General features: G+C 41.4%; 2 protein-coding genes and 1 non-coding gene across 12 annotated transcripts in view; 2 read left to right on the top strand and 1 right to left on the bottom strand.

Annotated features, from left to right (window-relative positions):
- The window catches only part of afdna (afadin, adherens junction formation factor a), a 116,128-nt gene extending 102,888 nt beyond the window's left edge, over positions 1 to 13,240 (top strand). For 4 of the 10 annotated variants that reach the window (XM_013915593.1, XM_013915595.1, XM_013915596.1 and 1 more), the window contains 4 exons: positions 1,958 to 2,092; positions 6,440 to 6,758; positions 12,185 to 12,272; positions 12,671 to 13,240. In XM_013915593.1, coding sequence (XP_013771047.1) covers positions 1,958 to 2,092; positions 6,440 to 6,758; positions 12,185 to 12,272; positions 12,671 to 12,827 — 699 coding nt within the window. In that variant the 3' untranslated portion in view covers positions 12,828 to 13,240. The remainder of the gene's footprint in view (positions 1 to 1,957; positions 2,093 to 6,439; positions 6,759 to 12,184; positions 12,273 to 12,670) is intronic. The other 6 variants (XM_013915598.1, XM_005751832.2, XM_005751831.2 and 3 more) reach the window with 4 other exon arrangements.
- Positions 13,241 to 16,206: 2,966 nt separating this feature from the next.
- trnal-cag (transfer RNA leucine (anticodon CAG)) lies at positions 16,207 to 16,289 on the top strand. The gene has a single exon. It is a non-coding gene; the product is annotated as a tRNA-Leu (tRNA).
- Positions 16,290 to 16,780: 491 nt separating this feature from the next.
- On the bottom strand, positions 16,781 to 22,896 carry tdrd15 (tudor domain containing 15; the record flags this gene model as incomplete). Its single annotated transcript, XM_005751844.1, has 2 exons — positions 16,781 to 17,205; positions 17,443 to 22,896. Coding segments are annotated over 2 exons (5,557 nt in total), but the record flags the coding sequence as incomplete, so codon positions are not given.
- Between the last annotated feature and the right edge of the window lie 1,015 nt (positions 22,897 to 23,911).

Here is a 23,911-nt window from a genome sequence, read left to right as displayed (position 1 = left end):
TTGATAACTGCAAACCAAACCTGTCCATGCTTTCAGATTAGCAGAGCTGCGGTTGGTGTGATTCTTTTCAGCAGTGATGTTTTGAGTACATATTGAGGTGGCGCCTGCATGGCTGAATGCATCATGGGGGGCATCTGGGTCGAGACCAATGCATGACAGTCCTGCGAGCCCCCTGCGCTGCCTGCGAAGGGCCACATCATGTTGTCGTGGTGGTCATGAATCCATCAGTCTGTCTACCCATCCATCCATTTGTGTGTGACCTGCTGAGCCTCTTTGTCTTCTCTGTATTGGGTCTGTTCAACCAAGTTATTAGATTAGCTAATTCTTGCTTTACTTGATTAAATGTACATAAGAGATGGACTTGGCCACCCAGAGACTCAGATCCATTAGTTTGTGAAGTACAATTTTGAAACCTTTAGGAGAGTCGAACTCCAGGTCTCGAGGGCCGGTGTCCTGCAGGTTTTAGATCTCACCCTGGGTCAACACACCTGAATCAAATGATTAGTTTATTACCAGGCCTCTGGAGAACTTCCAGACATGTTGAGGAGGTCATTTAGCCATTTAAATCAGCTGTGATGGATCAAGGACACATCTAAAACCTGCAGGACACCGGCCCTTGAGGCCTGGAGTTCAACAGCTGTGCTTTAGATCATCATTTTTGCTTAAAAACACTCAATGTCCAACTCATATTTGGACATGGAGTTAGGACTAATAAGCTAACAACAAGAGTTTTTACTCTACAACTAGATCCTAGTATACAAAATAAACACATTTTGTACTAATCAAGCATTAAGGCTAATGGTTGAGACCACAAACTCATCAGGAAAGTGTTTAATTGGGTAAAAGAAGAAACAAAAGTAGGGTCAATTTCTCATAGACTTCTATACAATTGTTTTTGCAGGAAAGTTCTTGCCTTGCCCCCTACTGGCAATTATCTATATTGCAGGTTCCAGACATTTTTAGACACTACAGCTTCAGAACATCACTTTGTGGTTAAATGATTGATAGACAGATTTAGTTTTATTTAACCAGGGTCATAGCATTGACCTGACCATGACCTAGAATGATGTAGTTACCATATTTACCCTAATGCAATAGTGGCAAATATTAACAAATAACAAAAATAAAGAAGGAAGACTGCATTGCCTTCAAATCTACTGGAAAACCTTTACAGTGTAAATACAGCTTTTTTTTTTAATGGAAATATAAAGACAAAGAAAAGTGTAGCCAAAATAGTAATTGTAAGAAATTAAAAATATATAAAATTCACTCAATAAACAAATTGAAACGACTCAAGCAAAACAATATATCCTGCATAAGAATTAGAAAAGGAGCAAACAGGGAGCCTTATTGGAGCTTCTTTGTGGACAGATACCACCGCGAACGTTTGGTTAAACTGACCCTTTAACCACCATCCAGCCCTAGAATGGGTGTGTTTGTTTCGTTTGTCGCCATGCTGCACTTGGTTTGTCGGGATGGTTTTCGGAATATTTCTGCTGCAGCCCATTAAGCTTGCAGTTACTTCAGGTACGCTTGATTTATTATTCCTCTGCTGCTCAGTGGGACATTTAATGATCTGTAAACGAAATCAAGTACACCTTAAGTAGCCAAAGGAGGGGCTGTCTTTGCTTTTCGCTCTGCCCTTTTCCGGTTGTTGTTACTGCTGCTGCTGTTGTCGTTGTCGCTGCATGTTGGTGTGTGCATGTTTAGCAGTGTGTGTGTGCGTGCGTGTCTGTTTCTTTCTGCCTGCAGTGCACACAGCTCCTCCCCCCAGGAGCAGTCCTGTGAGACAAATGCAGTTCTACCTCACATTTGTACACAAACATATTAGTGCAGTTGAACAAATCCAAAAGAAAATGTGCTCAGATTATGTGTCTGTGAATGCCACGCGTACTAATTTCTTTCCTCATTTGCATGCGTGCCTTGCGGCATGTTCCCCGCGGGTGTGTGTGACCAGTTGCAGGATGAGGAGCGGCGGCGTAAGCAGCAGCTGGAGGAGATTCGTAAGCGGGAGGCAGAGGAGCGGGCGAAGCAGGAGGAGGAGAGGAGGTGGAGGGAGGAGGAGAGAGCCAAGCGAGAGGCCGAGGAGAAGGTCGGTGTGTCTGTCCTTGAAACCGCTGGAGTTCTGACCTGATTAAAATTAATGCTTTGTGCCTTTATTAAAGTATTACTGAGTCAGAGCTTCAGGTGTAGCACAGATTAGGTTTACACACACACACACACACACACACACACACACACACACACACACAGGGGTTGGACCGATATTTGAACAGTAATTACATTATATCCAAATCTACAAAATTATGCAGCTTTCTCTTGTCTTAAATTTTTTTTCTTCCCCCTGTTAGGGTGCAACAGCCAGCTGCTAATACACAATAAAACCAAAGTACGCGATGCTAACAAGGAGCTATTAGCATGATAAGAGAAAGAAGGTCCTTAAAAATCCTCATTAAACATCAAAAATTCCCGTTAAGAACCAAAATATTGGCATTTGATAAGATTTAATGTAATTAATTCAGATTGTTGGATTATACTTAAAGGTGCTAAACTTTTAGATATACTGGCAAACTGTTTCCCCTGTTACCAGATAAGTGTTTACAGCACAGATGATGCAAAGGACTACATTTTTAGTCCTACTGAAAAAGGCTTTTAATTTGAAAGTGTTGCATGTCGTTTTCCTCTAGGTTGTCAATGTAAGCTAAAATGTAGCCACTGTGTTTACAATTCAGTTCGTTTGCATATTTAGCCTGCACTTTGGTAAAAAGAAATTACGTTTTATATTCTTTGTACATTCACACCTTGATTTCATAGAGATTTTAAACTATACCAACCCATCACATCGGTCTAACCCCTGAATGTGAAGATGCTTTGGAAGAATTCAGACCCTTTTACCTGGTGCACGCTTAACTGTCTAATAAATGCAATTAAAATTGCAGATAATAGGATTTTATCAGTCCTACTATAAAGTTAAACTATAGTTATTTATATATTAATCCTTTGTATCTAGCCTCAGTTTGGTGGGCCTTTAGCAAACTGTTTTCCTCTGTAAGCAAGAGATTTTTAGATACTTAAGCTGTTGTGGGAAATGGAGAGCAGAGCGAGAAATGCAGCTGTCATTTTACAATCCTCGCCTGCCGCCACGAGCTCCGGGTAGTGATTGAAAGAATGAGATCGTGGATTCAAGCGGCGGACAAGGGCTTCCTCTCACTGGCGGTCAGGGTTAGCGAGAGTGTGAGGCGAGCTCTGTCTCAGAGTACTAGTAATACGTGAACATACAAGAAGGAAAAAAAAAAAAAAAGCAACGAATGAATGGATGACAAGATGGGACACTTAATGTGGCATTAATTGCCAAAAAAGCACCTTTGCTTTGTTTTAAACTAAATCTTCACTGTAACGGTAAAATGTGCAGCAGATGAATGAGTCTGAAAACTTCCCAAAGCTTTTACTTTCATGCCTTTGTTGGCTTAGGCTTCAATGTCACTTAGTAACTCAGGTTAATATGAGAGATGAACTGTAATACATGTGCTGTATTTTTAAATGACCAGTGGTTTGGTGCAGCATTCACCCACCCACATGTGTCGTGCGTGTTTAATCAAACATGCTCATTGTTTTTTATCTTTGTGTCGTGCCCGCTGATTTCACTGTGATACCGTTAGCGCGGTCCATTTGTTCTGTGAGCTGCAAACCACCCATAAGACCACTGGTTGTTTAAAAATAACATGCATATTTATTCAGATTTTACCGTTCAATTTCAACTTTAGGCCTCCCAGAAATCTCAGGGATTTGATTAAATGTTAATTAGGAGAATATTTAGGTGTTTCTAAGATAAATAAACTGTTTTCAGGCTGTTATGATTGTTCTGATGTTTATTATGAAGTTGTCCAGTTGCATGTCCTCATCCTGTGCACCCCCCCCACCCTATGTGATGTGTTGCTGTGTCATGTTACGTGCCTCCACCCACCTGAAGCATGGGACTCCCATCATGTTGTTGTTGTTATCGTCAGTGTGCGTCAGGAAGTTTCAGTTATTTTGGGGAAGCAGTTTTGATTCATTTATTTTTTGTGAGGTTTTTAATTTTATTTTTTGTTGTCATTTCATCCAGCATTGCTTTGGAAACTATGTTTAGGGGAATGCTGCCCACCCTCCTCCAACTTTTCCCAAAAACCACATGCTTTATACCCACATCATGCACACACACACACACACACACGCACCGCAGAGGTCTGTCGGCCCACCTGCCTCATACCCGCCCTCAGCCATCCATACTGTACATATTCAGAAACCCAGCCGCTCACTCATTCAAACCCCACACATCCACTAATCCCTCCCAGTTTCTTCAGATTCCCACTGGGCTGGCTGAACCTGGCCATAGCGGCTCGGATACACCCACAGCAGCGCATGGTCTCTCTGAAGACATGTACAATCACAACTACACTCAGCCCTCCCCTCAGCCTCCTCCTGGCAGGCCTTCAACACATGAAACGGACCAAAAAATGTGAAGATAATCTGATACAAGAAGCATCCAGATTGAGTGACCCCGGAGCGGCTGGTCACGCTCCAAACCTCAATCTAAACACATTCACCAGTGAAGCTTCATCACAGGCCTCCCACCCCCTAGTGTAGATTTTGGAGCTCAGCCACTGGAGACAGGGTGGGCTGGAAACTTAAAAACCTACCCACAAACCGTAAAATACAAACCCGGGCCACACAGAAAACCGAGCACACATGGACACCCAGCACACATACACAAACAGAGTGATGAGGGAAGAGGAGACGGCGGTAAGCTGGATTCTTTTAGCGTTGTGTCAAGTTAGCGGATTTCATAGACCAGTCGGAGGAGATTTCCCAAGTTTGGTTGATGGACAGCATTAAAAAAACCCACGATATTAGATTTTCGCAGTGATGTGGAGCAACATATGCATCAGGCGTGACGTTCAAGAGCGCCGAGCTGCATCAGTGTACACTCACAGACACAGGAAACCAGCAGAATTGAGACCAGCACAGGGGCATCAGCCTTGAAGTTGGTCCCTGATTTTATTTTATTTTTTTTATCTTTCTGAAACCTAATAAGATGATTTAAAAATCATCAAAGGAAAAAAAAGAAAGAAAAGCTGGCCTTGTGAAATAGCTGTAGGAAGGGAAAGCAGATGTGGTTATGTTCCTAAAACTGAGAGCACATTAATCATAACATTTTAAAGATGAAGTTAATCGTTCCCTTTTGGATGGATTGTTGACATCAGTACTGAAAAAGTAGCTTATTAGTTAATTAATGCTTTTTTTTTTAAATTTGAGTTACCAGCTCCTCAAATGTGTAGGTTTGCAATTTTTTCAGAAAAAGCAGGAATTTAAAATATTCCACTTTCGCCTCTGAGGAAACACTTCCTCACATTTGAATAACTGAAATTATGTATCATTTCATAAACTTTATGAGTTATTTCAATCAAGTTAAAGAGATTTTAAATGAATAATAAACACATGAATCATTCATGAAAGCAGTAATCAGATGCTTCTTTCCAGAGCAGCCACGTCTGGACTGTTTTCACAGCTTGCAACCATTTTTTATTTTTTTTTTAATTTATTTATTTTACCTCACATTATCCTGTTTATGCTTGAAGGGAAATTGTGCTTGATTATTAATTACACCTCCCATTTGCAGCCTAAAAAGTTTACATGTAGATAACTTGGAGAGCTGCTTACTCTGATTTATAAATTATATAAAACAAATGGAGGGGAAAAAAAGCTTTTTCCATTTGAAACTTTTATTCGTTTAAATCTTAAAATGTTCTCAGCTGGTCGAGTTTTTTGCTTGTGATTTTGTTTGCTTTGCACCACAAAGCAGGTTTATATGACTTTAAATTTAAGGTATTTTTTTGTTTATTTGTTTTAATAAGAAACACAGGAGAAAATAAATGTTATAGTTGTTTATTAATAAAACTTTTTTTAAATCCCAGAGGACGCACTGAAGTGTGAGGCAGTACCTTTATGCAACTGAGCTCTGCCCCCACTTCTTAATATCAGTTTAGCTCATACTTCCACTTTTGAGCCACTTTTTTTCCTATTGATTTTCCAGTTCTTTCGTCCCGTGGATGATCTTAAATCAGGGATGCTTCATTTTTGTTCTCGGATTCAGAATTGTTACACCTCAAACATGTTATCAGTATTTCTGAGTCATTCATTAAGATGCAGCTGGAACACCTTATGAAACGATGCCCCTGACCTGCTGGTACGGTTTAGTTTTGGTGCACTTTGCGGTTCTTACGCGCGGCTGTAGTTCAGGTTCAGTTGGAGTTTGGGTGGGAGTCTCATCAGACTGGTGGAGCGCTGCTTGTGCAGAAGCAGAGTAGTGCAGCTCGTTGAGTAGTTTCCCACGTAGCTGATTAGTGTTAGGTGTGAGCCATTGAGAGCGGCGCTTACTAACAGGTTGTCCCTCCCCTAGAGGAGACAGGAGGAGGAGTACTACGCTCGCCTGGAGGCCGAGCGGCGCCGGCAGCACGAGGAGGCGGAGAGAAAGCTGCTGACGCCTGACGAGCCGGCCGGTCTGTATCGGCCCCCGCTTCCACGGGATTACCAACCCCTCGCCCCCCAAAACCCTACTAACACCCCCCCACCCCCACCACAGAGAAACACCTCCTACCTCAAAACCCAGGTCACCTCCCCCGACATGCTCTACACCGCCAAGTTTGTCACCTACACGGGCGATGACGAAGACGAGGAGGACGCCACCAAAGCAGGGAGTGGCGGCGGCGGCCAATCAGGTCAGGTGAAGCTGTCGGCGACCCGGAAGTCGTACGGCGACCTCCCGGCCACCGCCTCGCCTAATCACAGCAAGCCTCAGCCGCCGCCCACTGCGCGCAAGCCCCGCCCTCTTTCTGACGGCATCTTCCTGTCTGGCTCGTTCCAGCCGCCAGTCAACAACTCCAACAGTACAGCCCCCCCCCTTCCTGCCAAACCGAGCTCCATGCCCCCAGGAGGCTATAAAGGTAGAACTGGAGAGAGGAGTCAGGCTCGCCACAGCGCCCTCTAAAGCGCCCGCCCCTCCCTCTCACTCACTCATCTTCATTTTCTACCCACTCCTTTATGGTTTAGTGCTACTTTCTTCTTGGTTTATCTTGTTTTCAGTAGAGAGGTGCCCTTTCACTTCCACCGTATACTTTTTCCCTCTTTTACATGTTTGTCCAAATTTATTTGTTTTTTCCTTTTTTTTGTCGTCGATTCATCACTGTGTTAGTTTTTATATGTAGAAATTTGCCCCCCCTCTCTCTTCCTCCTCAAGCAAATCAGGTTCTGTTTGTTTCATATTTTTCATTGTAGGTTTATTTGAACACCTCTTGTCCCCCAGTAATTTTTTTCCCCCCGCCCTCCGTCCTCATCTTCCTCCAATCACCCTCCCCTCCCCCTTCGATCAGCACTAGCGAACAGAAAAAAGCAATCGATAATCACGCCACCACTTTTTGCTGCAGATTGAGACCCATCAGAGCCAATCATAGTACTGTTGGTGTTGTCGCTCGCCGCCTCCTTTGTGTCTGGTTGGTTGCTGCTTGGGAATTTGGGTTGGGGGGCGGGGGTAAAGGCCAGCCGTCAGTCTGCCTGCCTGCCTGCCCGTCCTCCCCACCCCCCCGCCCCCCTGTCCTGCCCCGTGGCTCTGCTTAGCGGTGTTGGCTTTAAAGGGAAGGAGACACACCATTGGCTTCTCACACCCATCAATCACTCAATTGAGCAGAATCATTTCATAAACATGCAAAAACTGCACACAGCAGCAGTGTGTTGAGTGAAGGAGCTCCTCTTTGTCTGTGTCTGTTTAAACGGCTCGTTTTCCTTCTCTATAGCTCAGTCTACTCTGACCACACTGACGGAGCGCCATAAATTCTAGAGGTTCATGATCAGGCTGCCGCTTTTTAAAATTTTTTTTATCAAGAGGTTAAAATAGTCTTTAACGCAGTCCAAATGTGGATTTATCCATGTCAGATATTATTTCAAGATAGGCATCTCTTCTTCATTGTTTGAAAGAGTTCGAGCTGCAGCCAGCTGGCTGCTGTTTGGAAGTTTTGTGTTCCCACAAAAATTTCACCCAGAATTTTATTTATTCCGTATCCCTTGGATAGAGCTCGTATAAAAGATAAACGCAGGGCTCTGCGATGGAAATGTGAAACCTGCTGAGCCTTAACCACGCATTCTTTCCAATGACCAGCAGGCGGCGAGTAAACAAGCCAGCTTGGAAGCTAGCCTGAGAAGATGACCTCGCTAAGCAATTCCCTAATGACTTTATGGTCAGTTATTAGATTTACTTAATAAAAGATGATTGTTTTGTAAATGATGATCCAGTTTAGAGTTGAAGAGAAAAAACAAAGCAAGGTAAGATTTAGGGAGAGCTTCTCTGCTCCTGATGGAACAGGAACCCATGAGGTTTTTGATCCTCTTTTAGTTTAAAAGAACAAAAAAGTCCCCAAAATAAAAATAAAAAAACCAAATTGGGGACTAAAGTGGATTTTTTTTCTTGTCACATGTAAAAAGCAGCTCAGTCAAAAAACCTACAACTGATAAATTGAGGTTTTGACCCCAGTACATATGTGGTAGTGAGTTATTTCCATAGTATTGGTATCACAGATTCATCAGGTTTTTAGCATCTTCTGTTAAAAACTTTTTTTCATAATGTAAGGTTCCCAAAAATCTAGTAAGTACCTAAACTAGGCATTGTTTTGGCCTGAAAAAAGACAGATGACTCGGTGATGAGTAGACATAACGATCCCTTTGTGATGCTGTCAATTTGAGCAGTTTGAACATCCATAGACAAACAGAGCTTTGACTGCAGCACAGTCTGAGTTTCAGCAGCACCTTAGGTCCAGGAGGCCGCCTGCACCTTTAACACGAAACCACCTCCATCGCCGCTGCTGCTTATATTAAAGATCAAAACACATCCAGGACCTCATGGGAATTCTGTGCTGCAATCTCACTTAAATTAAACAAAATCATCCCACTAACACCCCCCCACCCCCAACAACCTACCTCACCCAAACACCCCCTCCCTCGGGAGTAAAATCTGCACGTTTCACCTCACAGTCAAACACATTGTGCATAAACACACAGCAAACAGTGCACTTTGGCTGCCAGCAGCTCACCCCAGTAACCGGCTTGATTTCTGTTGCTTTTTACTGCCTGTGCATAGCTTCCACCAGGCTGCAGTCTGTATTTATTTCCTTATTTATTCTTTGCTGCTCTTCCCCACTTTGCGTGTCTGTGTTTTGGACTCTCTCTTAATTTGCTGTCCCAGAAGTGCCTAATTTTCCCTCCTCGTATCAGCTTTTGTTTCATTTCTGTCATCTCGCCTGTCAGTCTGTGTCTCTGCTGTAGCTTCAATGCTGTCTAACGCTGCGGCTTTATTTACTAAAACCTTATTACAACTTCCACAGGGCTTTGCGGCAGGTTCAGGTGAACAAACAGCACCTGAGTCTCCAGCTTCCCTGCCAATATGAAACTGTATTTGATGTGTGTTATTTGATCAGCTGGCAGGTCCTAGAGGTTTGAGTCTCACTTTAATAAAGTGTGGCCTCTTCTTGGGTTAGAGGTATTTTTGTGTAATCAAGATTGAAACCACAGGAAAAACGATACAGATGCCAGTTTGCCTCAAAGGTGCACGAACCGGAGAAAGCTGCAGAGGAAGGACGAGTTCAGTTATCCGCAGAGAGCGATGCTCAAACAGAAAGATGTGTACCAGAGCAGGGAAACAAAACAGCAATTTAAACGGGCGTCCTTTGGCCTCCAAGATAACCGAGCCAGAGTAAAAGAAAAACATTCATAACCTTTGAGAATCAATCACAGGCCAGTGGATGACTTTTTTCATGTGAATGTGAAGAATTTTCTATTGTAGTGCCAGAAGTATAATTTTCATCTCTTTTGGCTGCACAGAGGGATGTTTCTGGCCTTGAACGAGGCTTGTTTCTCTGTGGTTGCTTTGTTCTCTGCCAGTTTGTATTTATGTGGGCTGAAGTGGGACTCGGTTTGATCCCGTCCCAGACTATACTTCAGATCCCCCACCCCCTCTTGCTTTTGGCTCCATAAAACCCAAAGTAAAAAGCCTGGGAGCTGCCAGCTGGATGAATCTATCGGGGTTCACACCCCATCACTGTGTCTGCGTCTGAACTGTACCAACCTTTGATTTGCATCCTGAAACACGAAACCTTACATCCATCTAGACTGCAGTTGTGCTCTTTGAAAAGGCAGCCAAGTAGAGTTGGGACTGGATGTTTAATGTCTAACTCGTGGGTTTTTCCTGAGTGAGATTCAACCACTGTCCTCACCAGTACACAGAACACAAGAGAAGAAATCCTCTTTACCATGTGGAGCCAGTGTTTCCTCTTAGCATGACGTGCCAAATACTGAGCCACGAAGAGAGTCTGCCAGGTTTTATCATCCCACATTTCTCCAAGTTCCTGCTTGCTGGTTTTAGCAAGTGAAATGAAACATTTTATCAGCTAAAAACAGAAAAGAACAGCCTTTATGGGCATTTTTTTAAATGATTCTGTATTCTTGTAAACGTCTTTAAAAAAAAGAAGAAGAAGAAAAACAAAACCACGTCGGCTATTTTGAACAGGCAATTGGTGTGAGACAATTCCTAATTTATACTCAATTTATAAAAGGGAAAACAAAACAGCCAGGCACTGTCACACGGGATACTTTTACAAGTATCTGGGTTCTTTAGTTATTTCAGCACGTTACAGGAAAAGCTGTAAATGGTTCATCCATTGGGGACTATTTTCAGTGGTGGATTAATACGCGTTTGGACCACTGGGTTCCAACCAGGGAGCACTTTGCAGGTATTTCTCAAAACAGCAAATAGTTACTCAAATGAAGGTAGCTAGGGCGATACGTGGCGGATGTATCTCTTTTGGTCATTAGTTCTGGTTAATTATGATTTGGTAAAATTAATAGATAAATGGTTAAAAATTCCATATTTTGCCCTCTATGTGGTAGCAAACTTGACTAACTCTATAAAAAGAAACAAACCAAAGCCTGGGTTGGTCACCAGTCGGAGGCAGTAGATCTGCAAACAGCTTCAGGAAGGAAGCAGGAATCTGCACCAGCATCCAGTCTGAAAGTGGCCAGCAAGCTCCAACACATCTGGGCCGATGTGTTTAAAAAAAGAGCCTTAGTCAGAATTAGAAGTCTGTTTTTCTTCCTGTCCGGCTCCAATGCAGCCGTGTTGGCCAGAGAAGATGTAATTGGGTGTCAGTGATCAAAGTGTGCCTGGGATCTTTGTGTTTTGGAGCTGAAGTGAGCGATGGTCATTTTTAACAACCAAGGGGAAGTAAATAAGCAAATAAAAGAGAAAGTTCAAATACTTCTGAAGCTTTAATATCAGCACTGTCGGTTTTGGTCTTTATTGAAAGTAAACCATTAACACTTCTATAGCCAGCAGGAAGGAACTTGTATTTTTGTGTGCTGGAAACAAGTCTCAGACTCCTGGCTCATCGGATCCTGCGATGGTTTTACGAAGCTTTACCTTCGTTAAGCTGTTGATGTTGCTACAGTTTGGAAAGACACAGGAATGCGTAAAACTAACGTCTCACTTGGGGTTAAAGGTCGCGGTCACCCTCTTCATGTTTGTTCACCTGGCTTCTTTGGGAGCCCTTCTTCATTTTTCTGAAGATACGCTGAGTTTAAGCACTGCTGGGTTTAGATAGTAACAGAATTGGTTCGGACATGTTTAGCGGTGACCTCAACCTCAGAGCCCACCTGACACTTCCACAGACCATTGTTGCTGCTTGGGAATGGCTCTTTAACTGCTTTTTACTTTAGTGCTGTGTTTCTCTCTCTGCTTGCTGCTCTAGTTTAATGAGATCTGAGGTTTTTGTCTAATGCTTCTCACAACTCGCTCTCTTTTCTTTCCTCCTTTCTGCTGAGGCTGGTCTGTGGGAAATGAAGTGATAATGACTGGAGAAGCTGCTGGGTAATGGTCACCGCGGTCTCTGGTCTGCTGTCGATTCAGTTTGACTTAAAGCATTTCCAAGTGCACTCACTATGTGTAGTTGTTGTCACTGATAATTGATATCAGAGATCTTCCGAACCGTCTCCCAGCAGCTTCTGTCGCAGATGATTTTTGGTTAATCACAAGCTGCACATAAGCGATGCTAATTCGTGTCTTGCTGCTCTTTGTCTTTCTGCTGTGTGGCTCATGAACATCTAGCAGGATTTAACTCGTACACTGGAAACTCATCAGGAGTTGTAGGAACAGGAGAAGTCTACAAGGACCTGAGAGACAAATGGACGAGGAGGTGAGCTCTGTTTTATTTATTTTTTTCTTTCTTTGCCACTTTTAGTCATGGGTGGTTGTCTCTGTTGTAGCAGTCTACATCCATTTTGCCTTAAACTACAGATAATTTGGGTTTAAGTGCCTTTAAAAATTAATTATTCCTAATGACCAGCAGGGGGCAACTCCTCTCGCTCTAAAAAGAAAAGACACCTACTTCTCACTTGACTTAATGTCTCAGTAAACGCTCCCCTGGTGAGTTTATGGTCTCGGTTACTATTTTTGAGTCATTAAATAAAAAAGGATGTTTATTTTGTAAATGATCATCTTTATTTTGGAGGGAAAAGTCAAGTTGGTGCTCAACTATAATAAACCTGCATTATTTCTTCTAGTAAGTTTCTGGTTTTAATCTTAATTTTGCAGTCAAGAGCAGGAGAACTCGATCCCCAGCGATGCTCCGGAGAGTCTGACCTTCAAGGAGCGCCAGCGCCTCTTCTCTCAGGGGAAGGAGGTTTCCAACAAGGTCAAGGCTTCTCGCAAACTCATGGAGCTGGAGAACGAGCTCAACACCAAGCAGTAGACCTGAGCCTTTCACCTCCCAGCGCCACCTTAACGCCGACGCCACCGTGATAAGGTGCTCCTGGGGGACAAAAACATCGAGAGAGAGAGCCGGCGCTTGCTCCCCCTGACACTGACCGTCGCCGCCCGTTTGTTTCCCCCTCTCTCTCTTTTTGCTTTGACTTAAATCATCGAATAACTGGACCACTCTTTTTTTCTTTTTTCTTTTTTTTTTTGACGTAGCGATATCAGCAGAAGAGATTTTTATGGCTTAAAAATCTGCTTCCCCTTCGTGTTAAAACCTGTTAAAGATGTATAATGATAAAGCACTGTAAAAAAGTTTTAATTATATCTAGTGAGAGTCCGAGAATCACATGACAGAAAGGGGATATATTTTTGTTTGTAAATTTTTTTTTTAAAATTTTTTTTTTGGGGGGGGGGGCGGTAGAGAGAGGTTTATTCTCTTTTTTCTTTTTTTTTCATAGCTAAGTGAAATTTGAACAGTTTTACAGTTTTATTTTATGCTCTATTTTCTGTATCATGTTGTTTTTCAATCTTTTAATCCCTCCTTGCCAGCAGGAACGCCCAACGTTGAGCTCCACACCTTTTTATTTTATTTTTTTATTTTGTTTTTTAATTAAATTCTCAGCGAGTGGAAACACTGTTATTTCATTCTATAGCGAAAAAGTGTGGGACATCTTTTCTTTTTTTTTTCTTTTTTTTTTCTTCTGTGATTTTGTTTTAGAAAAACTCTGAAAAGGTTCTTCAGGAAGGATCTTTTAAGTGCACAACATTACTGTAAATACTCGGGTCCACTCACTCTTTTACTACTGTAGAAATCTGCCAGGAAACTTAAAAAAAAAAATAAAAAAAAAAATCTGCAAAACTAATGTGATTTAACAGCCCTCCTCTTCGCTGCCACCAGAGTCACATTTTTACCTGTTTCTCCCCTTCCTGACTTCTACTTTTATTTCCTTTTAACCAGAGTAGTCGTGTGAGATGAATTTTTCGCCCTAAATTCAAGTCAGAAAAAGGAACTTGTTTTGTTCACCCACAATGTGATTAATGTTGGTTTTCACAGTAATATTAATATTGACAATAATATAACAAAAAGGAAAAAAAATGCAGCTACTCTTTAAGTGCTTGTTTGCTTTACAGATATTTATTTCAAACCTTGTGGAAAAACTTGCACAACGACTTGTTTTATTATTAAATATGTATCTGCAAACTGTTCTGAGATTACATTCGGGAACTCTGTGGTGATAAGAATAACAATAATATTAATAATCTGTGGGTTTTTTCTGCTTTAGAGACAGAAGTGTTCTGTTTTTACACCAGCTGTAGTCGGAGGGAGCCAGGTGTTTCACAACATGACCCAATTGTACAAATATACACAATGCAACACAACACACAAGTGCAGTCTCAAAAACTCACTCACCGCCACTGCTGATGTAGAAATGAAGCGCACTTCAAACCCCCTCCCCCAAACTTGTGACGTTTCAGATGTATCTCTCTCTCCCTCTCCTGCAGTTTGTTTGTTTGTTTGACTCCATCCTGTGTGTCGACTTATATATTTTTTCTCAACAGGAGCCTCTGATAAGACATGACGAGTTAAAGACGCTGTTATAATAACTGACCTGTAAAAACACTACAAGATGCTCCCCACACATACAAACAAACAAACACAGCAACAACACAAACTTCTCCTTTTTAGGTTTCAAAATGAACTGAATCATTTAAATGGTTTCATGTTTAGCCTTTTGTAAATCATTAATAAATACAGAATTTTCAACAGTGTGGACTGGAAGCGTGGTCTTTTGTCACTGCGTTTAAAATCGACATATGGTTAGAAACAATTCAATTAAGACTAATACTTAACTAGTTAGGGTGTTATGTAGCCTTCACAGCCTATTTGTATATTTATACGGTCACTTTTTGGGTACATCAGCACTTTGTATAGATAGAAAGGATTAAAGACAAGCTATTTATAAAAGCCAGTGGTACTACACTCAAATGGAATATGAACTGGCGGTGAAACGGTGCTGGGGCATTTCGGGTGTATTTAATCTGGGACAAGTGCTCTGATTTTGGAAGTTGTGTTTGATAAACTATTATTATTATTATTATGTGTTACTACCGGTATTTTAAGTTGTCATTAATGATACAAAAGGTAACTGTATTCGTAAAATATTCCACCAGATAAAGTCGGTGTAATATACTTGATGGTTAAAAATGAAAGGGCTTCCGAACTCGCATGAAACGATGGTGTTCACTTATAACATAATTTGCTAATAGTTTCCAGCACATCTAACGATGTACTTTAAAGTATGATCTGTCGATATTCGGCGTATTTTATTTTAAAATGTGTAAAGGTTAACAAAGTTAATACTGTGGCAGATCATCACTCTTCGGAACTCGCTGAAGAATCCTGACGTTTTAAAGATTTTTCTTTTCGGTTTTGCTGATAATGCATGTACACCTACTGGCGCACGTTTAAAAAAAAACTGATAATAGGTAATTGGCCTGCTTATTTTAACGCGTAATCAACTATAGCATAAAAATTGAAGTTCAACTTCGGAGATGATAGGGTAACTCTGGGAGAGCTCTTCAGAACTCGCCCGGGAATTCTACAGTCATTGGAATCGACACGTTTTTAAAATGTCTTTTCTGTTTATGCGTTTTGCTTTTCGATATTAGTGTAAGGATTGGTACACAGAACCTAGCAGCTGAATCGGCGTTCTTTATTTTCCAATGCATGAACAAATATAAATCTAAACCCACCATCATTACATTTGGGTACTCTGTGGTGATAAGAATAATAATAATACCATCATATCACCACCAAAAGCAAAACTAATCAATAACGCTCAGCAACATTACACTTCCTGTTTCCTATAATCTTTAGGTGGAAACTAGCGAGCTAACTCTGTTAACTTCTTACTCCATTAAATTAAAAAAAAATCCGTTTTCATGGATACCTGGATTTCAAACTTAATTTTTACAACTGGTAGAGCAGCCACATTGATAATTTTTATTAAAGACGAAATAATAATTTGGACAGTAACTCGCAGTGATCCTGTGACTTTTGAACTTGAGGCGGACGTCAGGCTTAAAGACCGGAAAAACACGTCTCTGTGTAGAGATTATGAGCGACAGGTGTAAATACGTTTAATATAATCATCTTTGTTTGTTGAAATATATTATGAAAACATGTAACCTTTTTACCGCGTTTGTAACAGAAAACGAACATGGCGACGGTTTATTTCTGTAACGTTAACCCGCGCCAGTGTCCTCTCTCTGGAGATCTATTTAGAAATATGACACAGAATACACACAGAGCATTATCAATACGACCATGACGGTATACACATGACTAAGTCTTTTTTCCCGGTTTCCTACATGTCAGGATGGCCGAGCGGTCTAAGGCGCTGCGTTCAGGTCGCAGTCTCCCCTGGAGGCGTGGGTTCGAATCCCACTTCTGACAGTTTTTTTTTTTCTTTTCTTCCTTCCTTCCCATCATCGCCACAAAATGTTTTCATTACTGTTCTTATCATCAATTTTCACAACGTGATCACTCCAAACTAATTACATTTATTATTGGCTGCAGTTGTGGACTTAAATATACTCATGAAAATAATAACGGGGTGTACTGTACTTTGTGGTATAATGCCACTTTTATGTAAAATATACTATTTAAAGATAAATGTACATCTCTTTCAGCTGCATTTATTTCTTTGACTCTTTTTGGACAGAAAAAGAAAGTTTGTTCCTAGCAGCACTGCCTCATTGAGGAGCTTATAAAAAAGAAATCTTGGCTTGACAGCACCATCAAGTGGAACATGTGTGCAGGTCATAATTTTTTTATTAAAAACCCTAAATTCCTTAAACACACAAGTGACTGATTGCTGACTAAGACAACAAACAACATGAGACCAAAAGAACAATCAGTAAAGATTTTATTTTTCACAATGTGGCCTTGACTCAGAACGTATTTAAAATATAAAAAGAAAAGTGTCAGAAGTGCTGACAAGGTAGTGACAATATTTTGTCTTAATCAGGCAATTACTTTTTATTTTAAGTTTTAGATATTTGAAAGTATGTGAAATTTAATAACAAAAATATCTTTTGGTACTACATGTTTAGTCAAAATGATCAGAAACAGAAATTAGAACCAATATAATATTTTTCACACAAACAGCTGTTTAACATAAAGAACTGTTTAAATTCCTTAAACATCCACAAAATTTTTGTGAACAAGCCCAAACTTATTCTGAGTGACATCGTCCCCTCACATCCCTCAGTGGACTCGAGCTTCACAAGAACCTTCCTCTTCTGGCCCACACTGCTCCTCACTGTGAAGGACCTGGGAATGAGCTCTAAAGGGGCTTTGCTCCAGGAACCTGAAAGTGCCAGAGGTTAAGCACAAAAAATGTGATATTTATCTCACAAATCCACACACATTTCATTGTTCTTTCATTCATTTATTCACCGACTAAAGCACAACTGATATATACTACACTAAGAATACTGAATCGTGGATTTGAAGTCATTAAAAAAACATATCAAAGGACTAAATATGTACTTATTTTGATCACTTCTAATACACTTTCAGTCAGATTTTAAATTATAAAGCATACCTGAGTCCTAGCATGACATCCACATAGCTGGCATGTCCAGCATCCACCAGCTCCTTTGCAACATGGACACCATCTACAAGAATGTCCACCTTCCAGTGTGTGTTTGACACAAACTCTCTGAAGAAGATCTGGAGGTTCTTCCCATACAAACATTTCTGGAAGAAGACCACCGCCTCATCAGGCCACTGATCATCCAATCCAGCTGGCTTCACACCTCTCAGGATGCAGGAATAAGTGACCTTTGGGAGGGTTGTTATCTTGTCTGGAAGGTCATCCAGCTCAACTGACACTTTGTTTGTTACAAGAAGAAAATCCTCTAGAGACACACAGAAGTCAGAAGGCGTCTTAACTGCAGCAGCAAAGCCAGAATATAATTTGTCCATTTGAACTGGAGCAAAGGCAAGCCGCTGAGGAGGGCTGGTCTCCACGGTTGGTCCTTTTTCAGTGCCTCCATTGTGCTGCAGTGACACAACTTGATGCAACATGAGAAACAGTTTGTTTATGATTATTTCAACCATCCAGAGGCTATCCGCTTCAGAATAACGCACAAAAATCAACTTGACTTCTTTGCCTATCAAGGGTTTCAGAGTTTCACACCAGTGTCTGTGATCATCGTCCTTCTCAGTGAACCCAAGACTGTTCATCTTGCACAGCACTGCAAGGTTTGGGAATTTCAACAGTTCACTACACTGCTGTCGAATTGAACCAATTGGGATTTCCACTGTTATTCCGTGATCCACCAGGAAAACACTGACATTTTCATCACTCAGGTGCTGAACTATGGCTCTGTGCCACTTGTTGTGACTCTGGACTTGAACTAAGCACTTGAGGCCTTGTTTGATATCCTCTCTTGCTACCATCTTGCACTTGACCAGGCTATCTGCAATGTGACTTTCCAATGCAGTGAGACAGTCACTGGTCCTAAGAAGTCTTACATAAAAGCAGCCATTACTCTGGACCGACAAAAGCATTCCATTCTCTGAGTCTCTGGCTTGAATAGATGGGGTAAGGGATGCATTTCCAAATCTCTTTGTCGTCTTACTCTTGCTACTCTTGACTCTTATCCTGTGATACCTGTGAATTTTCATCCTCATCGGCACTAACACCTTAACAGATGGTGGTTTAGGCGTGAATGTTTCACCTTTGACAGTAGCCATCTTTCTTTCAGACCTTATTTCATTCTTGCATGCTTCATCTCTTTGGTTATTCTGTTTGTGGGACCTCAATTTCTCATTAGCTTCAGAATTAGGAGACTCATCCTCCCTTTCAGTTACAGGTCCTGCATTAAGGCCCACTTCTCCATCAAGAACCTTAATCTTTATGTCCCACTTGGTTCCACATTGCTCTATGAACTCAACCATCAGTGGCTTCTCCATTACTGCATCAGTGAAAGCCACATCATTTCTGAATGTGCTTGGATCCAGCAGCGAGCATGGTATACTGAATCTCGGATGTGACAGATGCTCCTTTGGTATAGAGAAGATCTTTTTCTTCTCAACGACTGCCGAGTTTCCATAGTCCACAAACTCAACTTTGAAACACGAATTGCCTGCAAAGTTCTTCACAACTGAACGATAAAGGGCACCGTCCTCCTCAAACTCAGCCAAAACAATGTCATTGATTCTTAAGGTTGTAGGCATCTTCAAGGATTCTCTGAGGGTACCTGAGTTGAGAGCTTCACCCATTTTCAAGATGGCAGGTTCATCCTCTGACAGCTGAAGAAAAAAGCTGTAAATGGAGTCTGTGTGGGAAACAAAACACTTTGCCCTAAAGCCTGCACATATCTTCTTGTCAGACAGCAGTTGGGGTATTTCTTTTGCCTCTTTCTGTTGGGCTTGCTTCTGTTCCTGTCTTTGTTGTTTCACTTGATTGTTCTGTGATTTCACAGAGGCCCGGGTGTTCCATGTGCCCTCATTCTGTGTTCTCACTCTTGTGTTCTTGCTTTGAGTTCTCCCACCAACAAGGCTTTTTGTGTTTTCTTTCTTTTTAGTACCTCTGTGGACAGGGGACAATGTCGAAAGATTTGAATACACTTTAGGATGACTCTTGCTTTTGAACGAAGACTTTGTGTTTCGTTTGCAGGAGGTTTTCTGTTTTCTGTTGATGATCTCAAATCTAACAGCAGTCTTGGGCTTACATGAAAGACTGAGAATGAGCTCCTTCAACTTCTCATTGATGTTCATGTCTCCATCAAATAATTCGACATCAAATGAACCATCTTCATTCTTTCCAAGTATGACAGCTTTCACTTGCTTGTTGAGGACTGCACTACTGAGCCACTCCTTAACATCTGCATACACATCTTTCTTGGACACTGAATGGAGACAACATCTCACGGCTTGCATGGGCGTGTACAACAAATCTGATGAGTCTCTCGGGATGAACATGACTTTGGTCTTCTCTGATATGCTTGTGTTTCCATAGTCCACAAAAAACACACTGAAATGCAGAGGTGAATGAATAGGATGCACTACACCGCGGTACCACTTGCCATCAAAGTATTTTGCCAGGCACAGTTTGCTTACAACAGCTCTTGTAACAACTTGCATCATGTGTTTACTCTCCTCTGAGATTTTCTTCTCAAGCTCAACAATAATGTCAGTGTTTCTTTCAAGATGGCAGTAGACCTCCCACTGACTGTTAACGTAGGTGACATACATTTGTTCCTCATTTCCTGGGTGTAGATCATGTGAAGAGTAGATAAAAGATTCCGGAAACACTGCTTGCTGTTGCCTTGTTGACGCCGTCACTCGTGTTGCCAGGCCTTGTTCTGTGAACCTATCTGTCACACTCTGCTGGGTTTGGCTGTTGTAGAGATCAACAACATTGCACAGCCCCTTGTTTTTCACATATAACTGGGAGACAACTTTACATTTTAGAGCTCCAGTGCTGCTGAAGACAAAATCTTTTAGCAACCTACAGCCTTCTGGACTCCAATTCCCAGAGTTCTTAGGGTCAGCAGGTTCAATTAAGTTGTAAAGGCTGCACCTGAAAGCTTGTTCTTCCAAATAAAGAAATTCTGGCATTATTGCTTGAAGAATGTGTTCACTGACTTGGACAGTATTCCCATAATCAACCAACGTTACTGTGACATTGTCTCTCTGTTTTGCAGTGATTAAGGCCCTATACCATCGTCCATCTTGAGGTGACTTGGCAATGCAGCATGAATCTCCTGACTCCAGGGGAACCCAATGAGTTGAATAATACTGCTGAAGTTTATCCATCAGTTCTTCCAAAGCTGGAACCATGTCTTGAGGCTGGCACCAGAAATCTGATGGAGAGCTGATATAAGAGCAGTGCACAGTCAACTCACACCCAGGCTTGATATTTAACAGCTTGATGCTAGCAAGAAGTTGAGCTTTCTCAGGTTCATTATTTGATGCATTCTCTTCTTCCTTACAAATCTTCCATTGCTCCTTATCCTCAGCGATGTTTGTTTTCACATTACTTTGGAGGCACCTTGTCTTTTCTGTCCTTTTTTGGTCCAAGTGCCCTTTCGGAATGTATTCAGCCTGCTTGGAAGAGACCAGGAGCTCAGTAATACTCTGATTGTTGCCACTTCCCATCTCAAAAAGGTCAACAACAAATTTGTTTTTTCTCATTTGTATGACATGGACTAGCAAGGCTTTGTTTGACACAGCTCTTCTGAAGAAATCAGAGGCTGAACTGGTCCAGATGTCTTCAACAGGAAAAACATTCGAAAGAGTACAACAAATGGCAAATGCCGCCTTGCAGGAAAATGACTCAGGAATATTCTTGATCAGCATGTGTGGCACTTTCTCAGTGTTCCCAAAATCGATGAACAAAACTTCAGCTCCGTGCTTAAGAGTGTCTGTCACTACACCCCTGTAAAAATGCAGGTCTCCCTCATAAACCGCACAGCACAGTGTTCCAAGCTTAGGATTTAACAGTACGTCTTCATCCAGCTTCACGTGTTCGAAGTGTTCTGCCATCTTTGACATCATTTCTTCAAACTCCTCATTGCGTTTTTGTGTTCTAATCCAGAAATGGTTTGGATTTTGGACATGTTCAACATAGCCCACAAACACGGAGTCTACCTGCACCTCTTCTACCTTCAGCGTTTGCCCCAGTGTTTCGCCCATGATTGTTTCAAGGTACAAGAAGCCACCCTGTTCTTCAGCCTCAGAAACGGACTCAACCTTCATGACTGGACACTTTCTGACAGGCTCCGGCTCTTCCACACCTTCATCTTCAGCACTAATTATAGTGACACAGTACAGGTGGTGTTCTTCATTGTATCTAGTGATCTCCACGTGTAATCGTCCTCCAAGTAAGCCTGATTTCAGGAGACACAACTGCTGAGTTTTGATGGCCTTATCCTCATCAGTCAGGCATGCCAGAGAGCAAGGGAATGCCATAATTGGCGTTGAATACAATTCAGGTGCCAACCTGTGGATGTTTTCAACTTTGACTGATTCAATGAATCCGTAGTCAACAAACAAGACTCTAACCCAAGAACTGCCTGGGAGAAACTGCACCAAGCCTCTGTACCATCTCCCATCTTTGCTTTTAGCTGAGGACAATAAACCCAGGTTCTCTGGAGTCATCGGATAACTTTCTTTAGGTCTGCATTCACATGATGCAGCTAACTTCTTTGACATTTCCCAGAGCTCTGCTTCCACACTGGCCATCTGACAGTAAAACAACCCAGGGCTGACAGCGGCAGTTACTCTCACTTTAGCTTGTGTCCCACAACACAAGGCTGGTCCATAGAGTGAAAAAATGCCTTCATATCCCTGCAAACCTGATGGTTTAAAACAAACTTCTTGTCCCCTTGGCTTTTCAATGAGTAAGTCAGGAACCGGCTCTATTTTCTGTTTGAGAGGCATCTCTGTAAGCATCTCTACCAAGAAGAGAAATGTATCAGTGTCCACATATCTCCCAAAGCCATGTGTAACTAAGCCGGTGTTGATGTCAGGGACTTCTAGTAGGAGGACTTTGTGGGGAAGCAGTGCTTGAATGTAACCGTTGATATTTCTGCTGATCAGGCTTGAGAAATACTCCTCAACCACAGAGTGAGAACAACTCTGAAGAAGCAGCACATTAGCAAGAAAACCACAAACTATTTTCGGAGGCAGGATTAACAGGTCATTTGAACAGGAAGAAACGTTTGTGGCACTGACAGTCAACACGTTTCCGTGATCAATGAGGAAAACATCAAAGAGGTTGTCCCGTCGTTTCTGAACTCTTCCTCTGTACCAGCGAGCTGAAGTCAAATCTTCCACGAGGCAAAACTCTCCAATATCCACTTCAGCTTTAGTCTTTGGTACATTCTGTATTTCTCCCTGCAAGATACTATAGTCAAGTTCACATATGGTGAGGTACTGTCCCTGGAAGTGTATCAGGATTGCTTCAGGGTTCCAGTCCAAGTGAGTTAACTTGAGGTTCACTGGCCAAAGGGCGCATGGTGCGGATGGGGATAAATCTTGAGACCTGCAAAGTAAAATGGCTTTCACTATCAACAATAGTTCATACAAGTACAGATTAAATGGTTACTTTGTATAGCATTTATATTCATGTTTTATGTATTATTTATATATGCCAATTCATTGAAATGTTAAAATGCGAGGAGTCAAAATCACTCTGATATTCCATACCAAAATCTCATTTCACAACATCTAATAATGAAATGTATCAAAGTATATTACATTTTATGGAAACTCTATAAATGACTAGTTTATGTTTATGACTAGTGCTAGTTTATATAAAAACCACATTAAAGATTTTTTTTAATTATAAGCTCAAAGATGAATGGTGCTAATCCATATGTGATTACTTTTCTCCTTTTACACAGAACTATTGGGAAATGTTCTCTGGTCCACGTCAGACTTCTCATAACCAAACCACATGCGTGCTACAAAGAGACGCCCTCATTTACAAACAAGCTCCTCGATTTGTCTCGACTGGTCTTTGTCCTGCCTCTGTCTCACCTTTACTCACCATGCTTATATTCACATTCCTGATTGCTTCTAATCATCCAAATGATGAAAACAATATTGCCATAAACAACAGAGCATAACTTGAAACAACAGATGTTTTTATTTGAGATCCAATATCTGGGACTAATATCACTGAAATTGTGACTCAAAAGCCTGGATTTGACTTTCTGCCTTTATTACACCATGTATTAGTAGCAGTGCATCGTTATGTCATGCCTCGTAAAGTTTTGCATGACTTATACGACTTAAAAGCCCTAACAATGACAATCCCTTCTCTATCAGCTTCTTTTTTTCTTTCAGTGTAGCACAATGCTCCTTATATCTGAAATTCTGTTTCAGAAATTTGTGCAATTGAAAGGCTGAACAATTTAGCTTTGCCATTTTCCTGAAGCTAATTAACAAAGAAGAAAACATTATAAAACATCAAAAAAAATATGTTCTTTTAAATACCCAGAATTTTCCAAACTGTGTATCCCCTGCATAGGAGCATGAAGTCAGATATAATACTT

The sequence above is a fragment of the Pundamilia nyererei genome, unplaced genomic scaffold (genome assembly GCF_000239375.1).
Source record: "Pundamilia nyererei isolate P.nyererei 1_Seehausen unplaced genomic scaffold, PunNye1.0 scaffold00329, whole genome shotgun sequence".
Taxonomy (NCBI): domain Eukaryota; kingdom Metazoa; phylum Chordata; class Actinopteri; order Cichliformes; family Cichlidae; genus Pundamilia; species Pundamilia nyererei.
The sequence above is the reverse complement of the archived record's forward strand: the minus strand, read 5'-3'. Positions and strand labels throughout refer to the sequence as shown.